Source organism: Puma concolor, chromosome A3 (genome assembly GCF_028749965.1).
Source record: "Puma concolor isolate L17-30 chromosome A3, mPumCon1.1.hap2, whole genome shotgun sequence".
Taxonomy (NCBI): Eukaryota; Metazoa; Chordata; class Mammalia; order Carnivora; family Felidae; genus Puma; species Puma concolor.
Genome location: NC_141669.1, coordinates 22,669,348 through 22,687,906, shown reverse-complemented (window position 1 = coordinate 22,687,906; position 18,559 = coordinate 22,669,348). Strand labels below are relative to the sequence as shown.

Below are 18,559 nucleotides of genomic sequence, written 5' to 3'. Positions count from 1 at the left end.
ACTTTGGAAAGCAGCCTGGGAGTTTCTCAAGAAGCTAAACATAGTCACCATTTGACACAGCAATTCTACTCCTAGGGATATATCCAAGAACAATTAAAACAGTCCTTATAATAGCCAAAACATAAAAACAACCCAAATGTTTATCAACTGATGATGGATACATAAAATGTGGTATATGCACACAATGTAATATTATTTAGCAATAAATAATGAAGTAGTGATACATGACACGTTGAAAACTGTATGCTGATGAAACTGGTCAGTCACAAAGGATCACATACTGTACGATTCCATTTATAGGAACTGTCCAGAACAGGCAAATCCACAGAGACAGAATGCAGAATAGTTACTGCTTAGAGTGGATACAGGTAGGAGTGGGGAGGATAGGGAAGTGACTGCTAATGTTTAAATTTGACTTTGATAATAACAGATGTTAACTAGACACTGTGGTGATCACTTCGCAATAAATACAAATATCAAATCATTATGTTGTACCCTTGAAAGCAAATAATGTTAAAATGTCAATTATACTTCAGTTTTTAAAAATGTAAATTCAACTCTGGCAATGGTTACACAACTCTGTCAATATACTAAAAACCACTGAATTATACACTTTAAATGGGCGGATTGCATGGCACATAAACTATGTCTCAATAAAGCTGGTAATTAAAAAAAAAAAGAAAAGAAAAGAAATGAAGCTGTCCCCAAAATGGAAAATGATACCTCACTGGAAACAATGTCAAGCAAAGACAAATGACCTTCTGTTGGAGACGTTACTATAAAAGATGGGTTCAATGAGTGATTCCCAATAGCAGTTCACAAACTAATACATAGAAATGGCCCAGAGAATTTAATGACTCTTCAGCTCCCTAACAGGTGTAATTCGCTATTCCAGTGGGATCCAGGAATCTGTATTTTTAACAGGCTTCCTAAATTATTCTAATGGATAGCCAGAAGTGGGAACCACTGGACAACTACATTTATAACTCCATGATTTTATGACTCTGGTGTCCATGAGATACTTGTCTCTGGTGTCTATCTAGTATTTATCTGGATCTGGTATCTCTATCTAGTATTTTGCATTCATCTGAGGATCTCAAAGTCCTTAATGAAACTCATCTCTGTGAATGAAGAGCTTGAGTGTGGAAAGAGGTGACTTCATCTGATGGATTAGAGCACCTCACATATTTTTATTGACTTTATGTGCATCCTTTATTTAATTTACTTCAAATCCTTTCATGGAAAGAAGCCAGTTTAAACAAATTGAATAAATAAAATATTCTCAAAAACTGTATTTCTCAAGGTGGAACACATTTTTTTCTCAAATATTTGTAATTTAATACACTTTTTATTAAAGAGCACAAGCATATTATGGAATCAAACGCAAAATAATTTTTATTAATTTTGAAGATAAAACCCAGTAACTTCAGGGAAATTCCATATTTGCCACAGCGACTACTTTGGACTACACTCCCAGAATCTAAGGGTACCTATTCATTCCCTCCTGCAATTAGTACTTCAAGGGGAAAATCCAAAAACTCTAGACATTCTGTTCTCCGCTCCATAGGTGATGAAATATGTAATCCCTCCTTCATTCAGAACTTCATACGGACTAATCAGGTTATTAGTGACTGTGTTCTGCACACTGCAGGAAGGAAGGAAAAAAGGCTGACCTGAATTGAAGAATTAAACCATAACCTGTTAACAGGTGAGGGAAAAGTCCTTTGGAGGCATGCTATGCTCAGGGAGACGTCTGCTGACATTTATCCTGTCCTAGTGTTTTAGCCAGATGACAATGAACATCCAGAGTACCTCTAGGGCTGGGTGGACCTCACCAGCTGGTAGATGGTGTCCCTTGGTTGCTTTTCTAGACTTGCCTAAACCACTGGTGCCGGAAGAAGCACTGGGTAGCCTGCCTGAGTCCTCAGATTGACTATAGCTGAAGAAAGCATTCCCCTAGATTTGTAATTGTCCTCTTAGACATAGTGCTTTGATTTTTTTTTTGGCTGTTCCTCTTCAGCTAATTTCTCAAAAACACCTGCAAAAACTTCACTCAGGGACTAAATATAAGAAGAGTAGAGTTATAGTATCAACTCTGACACAATTATACAATTCTAGGTCCATTTTCTCAGTATTAGAATAGAAAAATAGCGGGGTGCCTGGGTGGCTCAGTCGGTTAAGCATCTGACTCTGGATTCTGGCTTAGGTCATGATCTCAGGGTGGTGAGATCGAGCCCCACCTCACACTAGGCACTGGGTGTGCAGTCTGCTTGGGATTCTCTCTCCCTCCCTCTCTGCCCCTCCCCTGCTTGCACACTCACCCTTGCACAGGCGCTCTCTCTCTCAAAAAATACTAAAATAAAAAGAATTTCAAAACCCATAAAAAATAAAATAAAACAGAAAAGTGGAATAAGCTGAACCTCGAGGTCCTTTTGGGTTTTAAATTCTACACTCTCACAATACTTTTCAATATAGAAGATGTGCCTTGCAAATTTTAAAGGCAATTCCCAAAAAAGAAGTTGTAAATATTTCTTATCCTTTCCTTCATGGTATTCCCTCTTGTATCATCCTAGCTCAAAGCCCCTTTCTTCGCCCTCCCCCAGATTTTGGCAACAGTCCTCAGTTCTGCTCCTTACCCTTTCCTTGATCCATTATACTGACCACATTGCTACTGAATGATTCTGTTATTATCATTTCCTTCAGTGGCTCTTAACCTAGCATTCAATGTTCTCCACAATCTTGTCCCAACTTCCCTCTCTAACCTTTTCCAGCCCTTCCTTATATTAACTTACACTTCAGCAAGCCTGTCTGTAGCGCTACAATACATTATACATTTCATTTGCTTATGTCATGCCCCCTGTTTGAAATTCTCTCTGCCATACTCCCTACTTAGGCTCCATTCTTTGAGAGTGAGTCCAAGTGTCACCTCTACTACAAAGCCTTTTCTGACAACCTTCTTTAAATTCCTGGAGCACTTAGCCTGTAATACATCTTTGGCATTTCGCATATGTTACCCTCCACTGGGCAGATTTAACACAGAAGAGGTCTGTAGAGATACTTCTGACTCTTTAACTCCAGGTAAGCCCCTCCGCTTCAATATGGGGTCAATGTGTAACACGTAGCATCCAAAGGGACCATGCTTAAACTACACATTTTTGAAAATCAACTAGCAGTTTGAGTGTAATTATTAGAAATTTTGCAACAAACCCAGCCTACTCTTGCCAATCACATTTTTACGGCTGTGTTCCAAAATTTAAGATAATTCTTTAGGTTTGGGTTAAAACTTCCTGTTTAACACTTCCCTTTTTAAAAAGGGAGGGGGGGGCACAAGATTTCAAAGTCATCAAAATTTTTAATTACAAAACTTTGAGACAAAAAAGACCAAACAAAGGACATAGTTTTGAACAATAAAACCCTCTTATAGTATAGGCATCATGGCAAAACTGAACTTGAGAAGGGAAAGAAAGAGACATCTTGTCTGGTCAGACCTTTTAAACAAAATGGCACATGTTTTTCTCCACGAGCAATGTGAAACACACAATTTTTTATGTAAACCACATGTGCTCTGACAAGTACCACAGCTCCTTTCCCTGCTTTAACCCCAGAAATATTTTACTTTAACTACAAAGTTTCTGGTCTTGCTTAATAAAGAACACTTAATCTGATCTTTACCCTTCTGATAATAATACTGAGATAATATGGATACAAGTCCAAATTTGCCACTTTCACTTCTATACAAAAAAGGCCTCTTGAAGAGCCAAGAAACACTCCCCTAACAAGCTCTGTGATGAAGTGTTAGTAAACATTAGAAAATTGATTGCAGGCATGAAATATTAAGTTAAAATAAAGAAATCTCTTCAACATGTCTCTTTAAGCTGAAGTAAAAATATTTTAACCGATATGCTACAGATTTTAATTCAAAATAGTCTGCAAGTAAAACTGCAATGAAAAAAAAAATCTTTAAACTATGTTGGCACATGAAGAGTTGTACTTATTTCAGAGGACAGAGGGAAAAAGGGGTGGAAAAAACCCCACATGTTTGGCAAATTTATCTGTCAAGCGATTGTCAAAAGCTAATTTTATTTTCCTTCAACAAATAAAGATCATCCAAAACGAGCCTGCAGTACTCACATGCAGAGCCGAGGGATCTGGCAGGAATTCAGCATCTTCTCCAAAGATAAAATCAGGGGGCAGCTCTGGGTATTGGGCATTGAAAATGATATCCCCTGAAAGAAAAGAAAACATCAGGCCTTTTGTATTTCCTTGCTAATTTATGAATGTTCTGAGGAATGCATCAAAAACACTTCTGAAAAAAAAAAGAAAGGAGTTTACATTTACTTTAACAAAAAGAAAAAATTCTGAGGGACGCCTGGGTGACTGTCAGCTAAGCGTCTGACTCTTGATTCCGATTCAGGTCATGATCTCACGGTTCATGAGTTCAAGCCTCGCATCAGGCTCTGCGCTGTCAGATTCTCTCTGCTTGGGATTCTCTCTCACCTCTCTCTCTGCCCCTACCGAGCGTTCTCTCTCTCTCTCAAAATAAATAAATAAATGAATAAATTTTTGAAAAGCATCTTCTAAATGATTAATTCTTCAAATGGAAGAAATGATATCCTCTTTTAAATTCCTATCTACAACATGCAATCAGAAGTTTTGTCTCCTACCACACTACAAATATAAATACCCAAGCAGAAAAGTGGAAGCATCCACATCCAAAGCACATGAAGATTTTTCTATAAGAAATGTTACCGTCCAATCATTGCCTGCTAATTAAGAAGCCTTTCCTGAAGACGGTTTCTCTAAAGATAAGGACCTTGCCTTGAAAAAATTAAACACGCAAACTTTTGGTATAATGGAAAGAATATTTGGCTTGGAATCAAAAAGGTCAGGTTTATATCTACAATGTATCCTAATTATTTATTAGCTGACACCGTCTTGAAACACAAGACAAATTACAAAGTCTCCTTAACAAATTTGTGTTGCTAAGTTCTTCCACCTCTGTTCCTTTCCTGTCTCCTTCTTTAGCATTTTTTTTTTTTTTTGCCCCTCTGCTCACCCCAAGAACCAGTACTCATCATTCTGCTAATACCAACCAGCACATTAATGTACGGACAATTGAACACACGTACCGGGTTCTAGCATATGAGTGTGTATGCATGTGCACGTGCATACAACCTCTGTACCCACGCACAGAGTTTCATCAGTCCAATCATTTTTCCTGCTCAGACAGGATCTTCATAGTAATATCCAAATTAATACACTTAGACTTCAGTTCTCACTTGAGCCTCTCTACCTCTACGCACTATGTGTTTCAGTCTCAAACTCTGCAAGTCTAAAAACATGCTCTGACTCTCCCTTTTCTCGCTCCTCACTTCCCCTAGCTGATTTTCCTATTTCTAGAGATTCCTTAATCCTCCATGCTGTGACTTGAGTGTCCTCTTTGACCTTACGCACTCTTTATACTATTAGAAAACAAGTCACCTCAATTCTCCCTCCAAAATGTTTCTCACATGGGTATTTCCTGCTGCTAACAGCTCTCTCCAGGCCCAGATGACCTAGTTCATGCATTCATGCATCCAACAAAAAAAAGTAAAATTGAATTCTGCTGTAGCCACTATGCTAGCCACTAAAGATAAAAGAAAAAACTCTGCTCTTTAAGAATCGACAGACTAGAAGAACTCAATTATTTTCATACCCTCCTAAGTGGTCTCCTGGTACAAGTTTCCCTCCAGCCCATAATATATGCTATCACCAAGTAAACATTCTTAAAGTAATGCTTTGCCCCAAAACCTTCTAGCTCCAAAAACTTCAATGATTTGCTAATGTCAAATGGAGTAAAGGGCAAATCTTTCAAACTAGCCTTAAAGGCCTCTGAAATATGACGATCCTACTTATTGGTTCACCCTTCTATCTACAAGCCAATACCAACCTTCCATTCCAGTCGATATGATCTGCTTACTGACCTCCAAACTATGACACCTACTTGAAATGCCCTTTTGCCTTGCTCAGTTCTTACCTATCCTTTATAAGTGGACTTTATAAGTCCACTTAATAATCCTGCCTTGCATGAAGACTTTCCTGATAAATCCAGTACACGCCAATCATCATTGCCTCACATTCAACAATACTGACTAGTGACACCATTCACTTGAGTATTTAGTTGTAGTATTATATTGTTTTTTTCCTGTTCTACTGATTTCAAAAATTCATAATAAACACATGGTATATGTGAGGCACTGTGATACACACTGTGTCAATATAAGGATGGTTCTCCTCAAGGAGCTTACATTTAGTCAGGGAGACAGGATATACACAGAGAACCACAAATACAGAGCAGTACAAGGACAAACATTTGCTTTTCCTAAATATCTTGCAAGCATTCAGAGAATGAACAGGCTTGTACTTATTTGGTGTTTCCAATGGGGCAAAGAGTAACATACAGAACATATTCAAGAAATGTTCAATATATTTAACAAAATTCTATTTTCTGAATTGGATATCTAAGTACTAACAATCTATAATAAGGAATAAAGTACAGAAGAGTTACTTCCACCTCTTTCTATAGAGAATAAATATGAGCAAGAAAATATACCCTTCATATTTACTCAAAGAGAACAAAAACACTACTTCAGAATGCTATATGCACCCCTATGTTTACTGTAGCATTATTTATAAAGCGAAGATAAAGAAGCAACACAAGTGCCCATCGATAGATAAATGGATAAAGAAGATGTGGTATATAGGGGTACCTGGGTGGCTCAGTCGGTTAAGCGTCCAACTTCAGCTCAGGTCATCATCTCGTGGTTTGTGAGTTTGAGCCCCGCATCAGGCTCTGTGCTGACAGCTCAGAACCTGGAGCCTGCTTCAGATTCTGTGTCTCCCCCTCTCTCTGCCCCTCCCATGCTCATGCTCTGTCTCTCTCTGTCCCTCAATAATAAATAAACGTTAAGAAATTTTTAAAAAAAAAAAAAAGAAGATGTGGTATATACACATGATGAATTATGACTCGGCCATAAAAAAGAATGCGATATGCAACAACATGGATAGACCTAGACGTTATAATGCTAAGTGAAATAAGTTAGTCAGAGAAAGACAAATATCATATGATTTCACTTATGTGTGGAATTTAAGAAACAAAACAAAGAAAAAAAGAGACAAAAAAAAAAAAACCACATTCTTAAATACAGAGAACAAATTAGAGAACAAACTGGTGGTTGCCAGAGGGGAGGTGGCTGGGCAGATGGGGGAAATAGATAAAGGAGATTAAGAGTACACTTATTTTTTTAAGTTTTTTACTTAGAGAGAGAGACAGAGAGAAAGCACGTGTGTGTGCATGAACGGGGGAGGGGCAGAGAGAGAAGGAGGGAGAAAGACTCCTGAGGAGGGATTCTCAAACTGACAAACTGTGAGATCATGACCTGAGCCACAATCAAGAGTCGAACACTTAACCAACTGAGTCACCGAGCCGCCCCTAGAATGCACTTATTTTGATGAGCACTGAGAAATGTATAGAATTATTGAATTATTACACTGTACACCTGAAACTAATATAACACTGCATATTAATTATACTGGAATTTTTTAAAAGGGTTAAAAAGGAAAATATGCTTTTCAGAAGTTGGATGTAGAATTAAATTATCAAAAGTAGTATAATCACTACCTCCTCATCACCTTACCCACTATCATTATCTCTGCTTGTCAACTGTATCTATCACAAATTATAAACTTACTTCAAATGTGCTAACTGTAAAGCATTATTAACCCAAACTAAGACTAAGTAGCACTAATAGAGACAATATGAACATCCTGATTACTCATTCTTATTCAACTCTACTCAGTACACACAATTCCTTAGGACATATACATTAGAGATAATGTTTTTAGAAGTCCCACAGTTGGCCTACTTCAGTGACATTTAGAAAACAAATTCATAAGGCTAACAAAGCAGAGGCACTGAAGTTTTGGAAAAAGCCAAGCTAGACTCTATTGTGCATATTAATATTCAAAAAATAAACAGCATGCTAAATTCCAACAGAAGTTTTGGGGCACCTGGGTGGCTCAGTGGGCTAAGCATCCGATTTTGGCTCAGGTCATGATCTCACACTTCATGGGTTCAAGCCTCGTGTCGGGCTCTGTGCTCGCAGCACAGAGCCTGCTTAGAATTCTGTCTCTCCCTCTCTCTCTGCCCCTTCCCCACTCGCTCTCAAAATAAATAAACTTAAAATAAAAGATTTTACTACTTTTGTTACTACAAGAGGACATAAAGCTGGATTTTCAAGTTCCCAAAGTATCACTGTCCGTAATACGTATTTCCAAACCACTAAACATTAAAAATCTGATCCAAGGAAATCCACTCTTGCCAATTCTACTCAACATTTGACTGGAGGTTCTAGCCAGGGCAATTAGGCAAGAAAAAGAAATGAATGGCATCCAGATTTTAAAAAAAAACATTATCTCTATACACAGATGACATGATTTTGCATATAGAAAATCCTAAGGAATACACATCCAAACACACCAAAATAAACAAGTTCAACAAGGTTGCAAGAGACAAAATTAATGTATAGAATTACATTTTTATAACACTAGCAATGAAAAATCCAGAAATGAATTTTTTCTTAAATCCATTTACAACAGCATCAAAAAGAATAATATACTTAGGAATAAATTTAGCAAAACCAGCAAAACTTGTACACTGACAACTATAAAACAATGGAAAGATATGGAAGAAGGACTACATAAATGGAAAGACATCTCATGTTCATGGATCAGAAGCCTCAATATTGTTAAGATGACAATACTTCCTAAATTAATCCACAAATTTCATGCAATCCCTGTCAAAATCCGTCCTGGCTCTTTTTTTGCAGAAATTGACAAACCAATCCTAAATGTCATACAGAAATGTAAGGGTTCCAGGATGGCCCAAAAGCAATCTTGGAAAAAAACAAGTTGGAAGACCTGCTCCCCAATTTCAAAACTTATCATGGAGACACGCTAATCAAGACAGTGTGGTACTGACATAAGAACAGACATACTGATCAATGGAATAAAATTCAGAGTCTGGAAATGCTCTGACATTTGTAGTCAACTGATTTTTTTTATTTTTAATTGAAGTATTCTCGACGTATATTAAATTAGTTTCAGGTGTACAACACAGTGATTCAACAATCACTATATACATTACACACATTACAAAATGCTCACCACGATAAGTGTATTACAATATTATTGACTGTATTGCCTATATTATACTTTTCATCCCTGTGACTTATTTTATTATAATCAATTGATTTTTGCCAAGAGTGCCAAGAGAATTCAGTGAGGCAAAAAGAGTGTTCTCACCACCTCACACTCATAAAAAGTATTACTATTTAAAAAAAGAGATGACTACTATAAAAAAAAAAGAGAGAAAGATAACATATCAAGTGTTGGAGAGGGTGTGGAGAAATGGGAACCCTTGTATACCACTGATAAGAATGTAAAATGGTACAGCTGCTATGGAAAACAATATGGCAGTACCTCAAAAATTTAAAAATAGAATTGCCTTATGACTAAGCAATTCCACTCTTTGGGGTATATACTTAAAAGAAGTGAAATCAGTGTTTCAAACAAATATTTGTACACCCATGTTCACAGCAGCATGATTCACAATAGCCTAATGGAAACAACACAAGTGTCCATCAATGGACAAACAAAATATGGTATACACATACAATGGAATATTCTTCGGCCCTTAAAAAGAACATTCTGACACATGCTATAATATGGATGAAACTTGAGGATAGTATGGTAAGTGAAAATAAGCCAGTCACAAAAAGACAAATAGTTTATGAGTCCACTTTTACGAGGTACCAAGAGTAGTCAAATTCATAGACACAGAAAGAATGGTGGTTAGCAGGAGCTGGGGGGCAAGGAGGGCGGGGGGAGAAGGAGAGACTTGGGAGCTGTTTAATTGATACAGAATTTCAGTTTTTAAAGATGAAAAAAGTTATGTAGATTAGTTGTACAACTAAATATTGTTTACACTACTGAAATATACACAAAAAATTATTAAGATGGTAAATTTTGTTATTTTTACCACAAATTAAAATTTTTTTAAATTAAAGAGTCTGCTATTGACTGAATGTATCCCCCTTAAAAGTCATATGTTGAAACCCAATCCCCAATGTGATGGTATTCAGAGGTAAGGCCTTTGATAGGTGATTAGGTCATAAGGGCAGAGCCCTCGTGAACGAGATTAATCCCCTTTAAAAAAGACCCAAGAGACCTCCCTTGCCCCATTCTGCTATGTGAGGTTACAGTGAAAAAGACAGACCATGAACCAGGAAGCAGACCTACCAGACACTGAATAGGACAGCACCTTCATCTCAGACTTCCCAGCTCTAGAACTGTAGGAAATATTGTTGTTTAAGTCATCCAATGTAGGGTAATTTGTTAGAACAGCCTGAACAGACTAAGATGGTCTTTTTTAACAAATGGTGCTGTGCCAACTGGATAACCACATGTAAAAGGATGAATGAGTCCCTAATTCACATCATACACAAAAATTAACTCAAAATGGATCAAAGACCTAAGTGTAAGAGAAAAAACTATAAAACTTTTTGAGGGGCGCCTGGGTGGCACAGTCGGTTAAGCGTCCGACTTCAACCAGGTCACGATCTCGCGGTCCGTGAGTTCGAGCCCCGCGTTAGGCTCTGGGCTGATGGCTCAGAGCCTGGAGCCTGTTTCCGATTCTGTGTCTCCCTCTCTCTCTGCCCCTCCCCCGTTCATGCTCTGTCTCTCTCTGTCCCAAAAATAAATAAACGTTTGAAAAAAAAAAAAAAGAAAACTTTTTGAGGAAAACATAAGAATAAACCTTCATAACAAGAATGTTTACTTAGATATGAAATCAAAAGCCCACACAACAGAAGAAAGACTAGGTAAACTGAACCTCCAAAAAATTTTAAACTTTGTCCTTCAAAGTTCGTTGTCTAGAAAGTGAAAAGACAATCTGAAGAGGGGAAATACACGATTTGGTAAATCATATATCTGATAAAGGACTTCCATCTAGAATACAAAGAACTCTTATACCTCAACAATAAAAAGACAAATAACCCAATTTAAAAACGGGCAAAAGCAGCATTATTTACAATAGCCAAACTCTGGAAGCAGCCCAAGTGTCCAGTGACAGATAAATGGCTAAGGAAGAAGTAGTGTATACATACAACGGGATACTACTCAGCCATAAAAAAGAAAGGAATCTTGCCATTTGCAACAACATGAATGGAGCTGAGGAGTATGATGCTAAATGAAATAAGTCGGGAAAGACAAACACCATATGCTTTCACTCATGTGGAATTTAAGAAGCAAAACAAACAAACAAAGGGGGGAAAAGGAAGACAAACAAAAAACAGAACTTAACCATAGAGAACAATCAGATGGTTACCACAGGGAAAGTGGGTAGGGGATGGGTGAAATAGGTGAAGGGGATTAAGAGGACACTTAAGATGATCACTGAGTGAGGCATCAAGGTGTTGAATCACTACACTGTACACCTGAAACTAATATAACACTGTATGTTAACTATACTGGAATTAAAATTTTTAAAAAAGAAAGAAAGTTAACTTTAATAAATTAAGTAATTGAAAATGAAAATGGACAAAATATTTGAATAGACATTTCTCCAAAGAAGATACAGAAAAGATTAATATTAATAAGTGTATGAAAACATGCTCAACATCATTAGTCATTAAGGAAATGAAAACCAAAACCACAATTTGATACCCCTTCATACCAACTGTGATTGGTATGAATCAAAAAGTAAGTGCTGGTGAGGATGTGGAAAAACTGGAACCCTCACACTCTGCTGGTGGGAATATAAAACAGTGCCATCACTTTGGAAAGCAGGTTGGCAGTTCCTCCAAATGTTAAATTTAGAGTTAACTTATAACCCACCAATTCCACTGCTAGGTACATACCTAAGAAAAATGAAAATGTATGTCCACACAAAAGCTTGTACATGAATGTTTGCAGCAGCAGTGGAAAACAGCCAAAAAGTGGAACAGCCCAAAGGCCATCAACTGATCAATGTGGAAATAAAATGTGGTATATACATACAATGGAGTATCATTCAACTACAAAGAAAGAAGCACTGATATATGTTACAATATGAATGACCTTGAAAACTTTATGCTAAATGAAAACAGACACAAAAGGCCACGTATAGTATACGATTACTGTATAATTCCATTTACATGCAATGTCCATAATATGTAAATCCAAAGAGACAGAGAGCAGATTATCAGTTACCAGAGGCCAGGATGAGAGGAAGAGGGAGGGAACACTAATGATAATGAGTGCAAAGATTCTTTTAGTGATGATGAAAATTAATGTTAGAATTAATACTGATGGTTGTACAGCCTTGTGAATGTATTAAAAACCAATGAATTGTATCCACTTCCAAGAGTGAACTGGATGGTACGTGAATTAAATCTCAATAACGCTGTTTTTTAATCTGATGTAAAAATCTGTTCCACTTTAATCTTAACTTAAACACAAATAAATTAGAAAGTGTTTACTCAGGGCGCCTGGGTGGCTCAGTCAGTTAAGCATCCAACTTCGGCTCAGGTCGTGATCTTGCGGTTTGTGGGTTCAAGTTCCATATCGGGCTCTGTGCTGATAACTCGGAGCCTGAAGCCTTCTTCGGATTCTGTGTCTCCTTCTCTCTCTGCCCTCCCCCTACTCCTCTCTCTCTCTCCCTCAAAATAAATAAACATTAAAAAAAAAAGTGTTTACTCAATGGTTATGAGTAAATTTAATTTTTATAAATAAAATCATCTTGAAAATGTAGTTGGGGAGTTTTCCATTTAAAGTAACTCTACAATGAGCCCTTTTTAAAAGCAAAGAATACTTTTATTAAGGTAAGTACTAACAAAGATCTGTATTTTTCAAAAAGTTTCCCAAATGTCTCCTTCTATAAATTTTTTTTTTCAACGTTTATTTATTTTTGGGACAGAGAGAGACAGAGCATGAACGGGGAAGGGGCAGAGAGAGAGGGAGACACAGAATCGGAAACAGGCTCCAGGCTCTGAGCCATCAGCCCAGAGCCCGATGCGGGGCTCGAACTCACAGACCGCGAGATCGTGACCTGGCTGAAGTCGGACGCTTAACCGACTGCGCCACCCAGGCGCCCCTCAAATGTCTCCTTCTAAAGGAAAATACTGGGGAATACTGATTTTTTTTTTAACTTTTGGTGATTTTTAAAAATTGTTAAAGAGACAAAAGTATTTGAATATACAATAATTTTTTAAAGAAACAATGCATACCAAATTACCATACCCTCAACTAAAGAAAATCTTTTGAGAGAGAGAGAGAGAAAGATTACTATATTGCATACAGTAAAAACATTATACAAATATTTTTCAAAACACGGAAGTAATTTAAACATCTTTCAGAATCTCACACTCTTACATTTCAGAATTTCTCAAACACTTTACCTTCGACCTCAAAGAACTCATGAAACACTCTGCCTCAATACTCTATAGCCTCTTTGGAATAAAATGCAGCATTGTTTTCTTGCTAGGGTGAATAGTCAGTAAATCAGTCAAAGACTTTTATTAAAAACCCACCACGCACAGATGCACATATTGGACACCTGGGGAGTTATACAGGAAGTCGAAAACATAGTACCTGACCTCAAGGCTGGGATGGTGAAGAAAAGACCAACACAAATCATATAGGAGAGCAATAACACTGTATTTCCTTTATTTCACCCTGGAGAAGATGATACGAACACAGAGTACACATTACTTGAATACTGCTTAGTTCAACTTTTCATAAAGGGGGAAGAGTAGGTAAGAGGAAAAAGAAATAAAAATAGGATCAGAGGTGATACAAGGTGAGGTTAAAAAAAAGAAGGACAAAGTAAAGAAACAAAACACACAGAATGGCTAGAAGTGTTATGACCACCTAACAACAAAATGGTAGTTTCAAGTCTTATTTTTATGACTCCCTAAAAATTGCCAGGCTACCATATTGGTCCCTAATGGGACCAATGGGGCAGAAGTTCCTCCCTTTGAAAATACATTATCTACCATGGCTCATAATATTACATATACATGAAATCACATAAATTCCAGGTGCAAGACAGTTTTTATTCACATGCCTATGCAGCTGACAATCTTTACAAGATATCAGCACCATCTCCGGAAGGCCCAGTTACTTAGATCTGCAGGGTGGACCAGATGTCCTGCTCCCCAGTTACAGAAAGAACACAGCTTGTCCACAGGCTCCTTTCCTTATTCTTAAACCACTGAAATAGTATCATGCTGGGTTGCCAAAGACACAATTCAAACGGTAAATAAGTGGAGTTTTGTCAATGATCAAAGAATTATTGCTACCAGTTGCTGCATAAAATGCTAATTTACTGAAACTCCAAGTATAGGAAGTAAGAGTCAAACACGTCTTGTGGGAATGCCAAGGTAATGGAGATTTTCAATAGAAAGGTAGGTTCAAGCAATAGTTTTACAAAAGACTTTGGAGAGGTGACTCATTTCCAACGGTTAGCTCCAACTCTTGATAATGTTTCCTTACACTTAAATTTAATTCTCTTTCTCTCCAAAAATTTCATCCACTGGATCTTAAAAATTTATGGAACAATTCTAGTTTCACTTTAATATCATAGCCCTTCAATTATTTGCAGGCAGTTCTTATGACCTCTCTGTCAACCCCACCATGAGTCACCTCTTGACCAGGCTAAATACCCCAGCTGCTTTCACTACTCCTCATATAACTTGGCTTCAATTTCCTTTATCGTCCTCTCCTCTCTCTTCTCTGCATGTGTATCAGTTTGTCCATAGCCCTCTTAGAAAATAATAACCCAGAACTACACATAAGATAACAAGTGTGTTCTAAAGAACACAGAATCAAGTAAAAAAAAAAAAAAATCCATGCCTTCATTTCAGATAAGCTTTTATTAATAAATACCACTGCAAATTGAAACTTTTTTTGGCAGCCACATCAGTGTTGACTTGTATTATGCTTCTTAACAACTAAAAGCCCCAAGACTTTCATATATACACTAAGCCACATATCTCTCATTCTTAATTTGGACAGCTGAATTTCGGAATCCATTTCAGGATTTTAAATTTATCCCTATTATATTTCAATCTTGTTAGATTTATCTATTTACAGCCCGTTATAATATTCTTAGATTCTATTCCAATTTTGGGTTGGCACTCCCAGTTCTGCGTTATAAACAGATATAAGCATGCTTCTGGAAAACTCCCTCTCTGGCAGCCACAGTTCCATTAATCAGTACCTCTTGGGTACGATCATTTAAATAATATTTACCCAATAACACTATAAGCTTAAACATTCAGCACAAGGATATCATGAAAAAATTGATCAAGTGCCTCAAAGATACACCGTTTGTCCTACAAATTCAGAGACAGTGTCAATGATTCCATTGTATAGCACACATTTTGTTTTGAGAGGTAGAATTTCTTTTCCTCAAGGAAAAGAGACTATGTAAAGAATTATCATATCCAAAAGTTGGCATAATTTGCATGAAACATGTCCTCAAAAACTACCTGTAGAAGAAACAATGAAAGTGGAGACAGATTAAACAGGTAATTTATTTATTTTTTTCTTAATGTTAATGTTTATTTATTTTTGAGAGAGAGAGAGAGACAGAGTGTGAGCAGGGGAGAGGGAGACACAGAATCTGAAGCAGGCTGCAGGCTCCAGGCTCTGAGCTGTCAGCACAGAACTCGACATGGGGCTTGAACCATGAAGTCATGACCTGAGCCTAAGTCAGATGCCTAACCAACTGAGCCACCCAGGCACCCCTGAGCAGGTAATTTAAATTGGCCACCTTTCCTCATGAGACTTCCTTCTATCTAGAGATCCCTCTCTCTAGACTGAGACCACATCTTATCCTTCTTTGCATTTCTAAAGCTGTGCTGTACAACAGAAATATAATACAAGCAATGTGCCTAATTTTAACTTATTAGTAACCACATGAAAAGGGTGAAATTAAATTTTAAACTATTTAAAAAATTTTTACATACAGCACAGTTCTCCTTTTTTGTGTTTAATTACATGAGTTTTTTTTATCACATGCATAGATTCACATACACAGATCTGTGTAAACCACCAAAACTAGGATACAGAACAATTCTATCATCCTCCAAAATGTCCTCGTGCTATCCTTTTGTAGTTAAACTTTCCCACCATCCCTCAGCCCTGGCAACCTCTGATCTGTTCTCTGTCACTTCAGTTTCACATTGTCCAGAATGTTATACAAAGGAATCACATAGTCTGTAACCTTTTAGAAGGTTTTTCACTTAGCATAGCTATTGGAGATCAGGCCAAATGTACTGATACACTTAAGTGCACGTATCAACAGTCCGTTCCTTTTTATAGCTGACTAGTGTTCCATTCTAAGGATACACAGTTTGTTTATCCATTTACCCAATGAAGGACATAGTTCCAGTTTTTGATGATCATGAACAATGCTACTACGAATATCAATGTACAGGGTTTTGTGTGAACATAAAATGTTCATTTCTACAGAAATTATTATCATAATTTCTAGACAAATAGTTAAAAGTGAGATCAGTAGGCCATGTGAAAAAGTGTATCTTTCACCCAAAAACATACTACCAAACTGCTTTTCCGGAAGGGCTATTTAACAGTAGTACAAACGAGGCATGAGAGAGAGTTTCAACTGCCACACATTCTCACCAACACTTGATGTGGTCAGTTTGTAGCTGTTGTCACTGTCCGTGTTGTTTTTAGTCCTTCTAATAGGCATGTCACGGCTTCTCAATGGTTTTAACTTGCATTTCCCTAATGACCAATGAAGTGAAAATCTTTTCATGTGCTTACTTGCTTTCTGTATATCTTCTTTGGTGAAATTTGTCTTCTGTCAGATAAGGGATTTGCAAATATTTTCTCCCACTGTGTCTTATCTGTTCATTGTCTCAAAAGCATTTGCAGAACTAAAGTTTTTAATTTTGGTAAAAATCCAATTTATCAACTTAAAAAAATATATTTTTTTTGTTTAACGTTTCTTTACTTTTGAGAAAGAGACAGAATCCGAAGCAGGCTCCAGGCTCTGAGCTGTCAGCACAGCCTGGCGTGGGGCTTGAACCCACAGACTGTGAGGTCATGACCTGAGCCGAAGCTGGAGGCTTAACGGACTGAGCCACCCCAGGTGCCCCATCAACTTTTTTTAAGGACTGTTTTTGGTGTTGTATCTAAGAATTCATTGCCTACCTCAAATCACCAAGACTTCCTGCTATGTTTTCTTCTCGGAGTTTTATAGTTTGGAATTTGACATTTCAGAATGTAATTTGAGTTATATTTTGTACATTGCTTAAGATATAGGTCAAGATCCTTCTTTGGGGGCGGGGAGAGCATACGAATGCCCAATTGTCCTAGCACTATTTGTCGAGAAGACTATCCTTTTTCCACCGAAGTTCTCTTGCCTAATTGTGAAAAATCAATTGACCATATTTATGTGGCTTAATTATTGGACTATTTTGTTTTATTGAGTGGTATCTATTATTTTGCCAATACCACACTGCCCCTGATAATCAGTCTTAAAACTGAATCGTCTGATTCCTCCAACTTGGTTCTTTCCAAAAATTTTTGGCTATTCTGATTCGTCTTTTAAAATAAATTTTAAAATAATGTTTTTAATATCTACAAAATCCTATTGGAATCCTGATGGGGATTGCACTAAAACTGTAGATCAATTTAGAAAAAATAACAAGTATACTGAGTCTTCCAATCCATGAATATGGTATCTTTCCATTTACTGAGGTCTTTGATTCCTTTCACCTACATAGAGATCCTGAACATATCTTAATAGATTCACAACTGAGTATTTTTTTCTTTTCCCTTTTTTTTTTTTTGGTAGGGTAGCTATTATAAGGGCACTACTTTTAAATGTTGTTTCTGATCGTTCTTGCTAGTATAAAGAAATAGGATTGATTTTCCTATGCTGACCTTATATCCTATACCTTTGGACTCAATGGGTCAGGAAGTTTCTTGGAAATTCCTTGGGATTTTCTATGTAGACAAACATGTGGTAAGTGAATAAAGGCAGTTTTATCTCTTCCTTTCCAACATGTATATCTTGTATTTCTTTTTCTTGCCACAGTACACTATCTATGACTTCCAGTATAATGGGATATAGTCATAAACGTGAACACCCTTGCCTTGTTCTCAATCTTAGGAGGAAAGCATTTAGTCTTTTACCATGTATGAGGTTAGCTGTGGTTTATTCCCAGAATAAAACCTGCTTGGCCATAATGCATTTCCTATGAATTTTTTTCTCTTAGATTCAATTTCTTAATATTTTTTGAAGAGTTTTGCTCCTCTCTTCAAATGACGGATATTTATCTATAGCTTATTTTGTTTTTCTGGTACTTTCTTTCACTGGTTTTGACAGCAGGAGGATGCTGACCTTGTAAAATGCATTCAGAAATTTTGTGTCCACTTCAATTTCTGGAAGAGACTGCATAGAAATGGTGCCATTTTCTTTAGTAAAATTCATCTGAGATCATATGGG

The 18,559-nt window shown here is 37.0% G+C and overlaps 1 protein-coding gene across 4 annotated transcripts in view; it reads right to left on the bottom strand.

Annotated features, from left to right (window-relative positions):
- The window catches only part of BABAM2 (BRISC and BRCA1 A complex member 2), a 403,301-nt gene that overhangs the window by 308,687 nt on the left and 76,055 nt on the right, over positions 1–18,559 (bottom strand). For all 4 annotated transcript variants that reach the window (XM_086700261.1, XM_086700263.1, XM_086700262.1 and 1 more), the window contains exon 4: positions 4,132–4,226. In XM_086700261.1, coding sequence (XP_086556387.1) covers positions 4,132–4,226 — 95 coding nt within the window. The remainder of the gene's footprint in view (positions 1–4,131; positions 4,227–18,559) is intronic.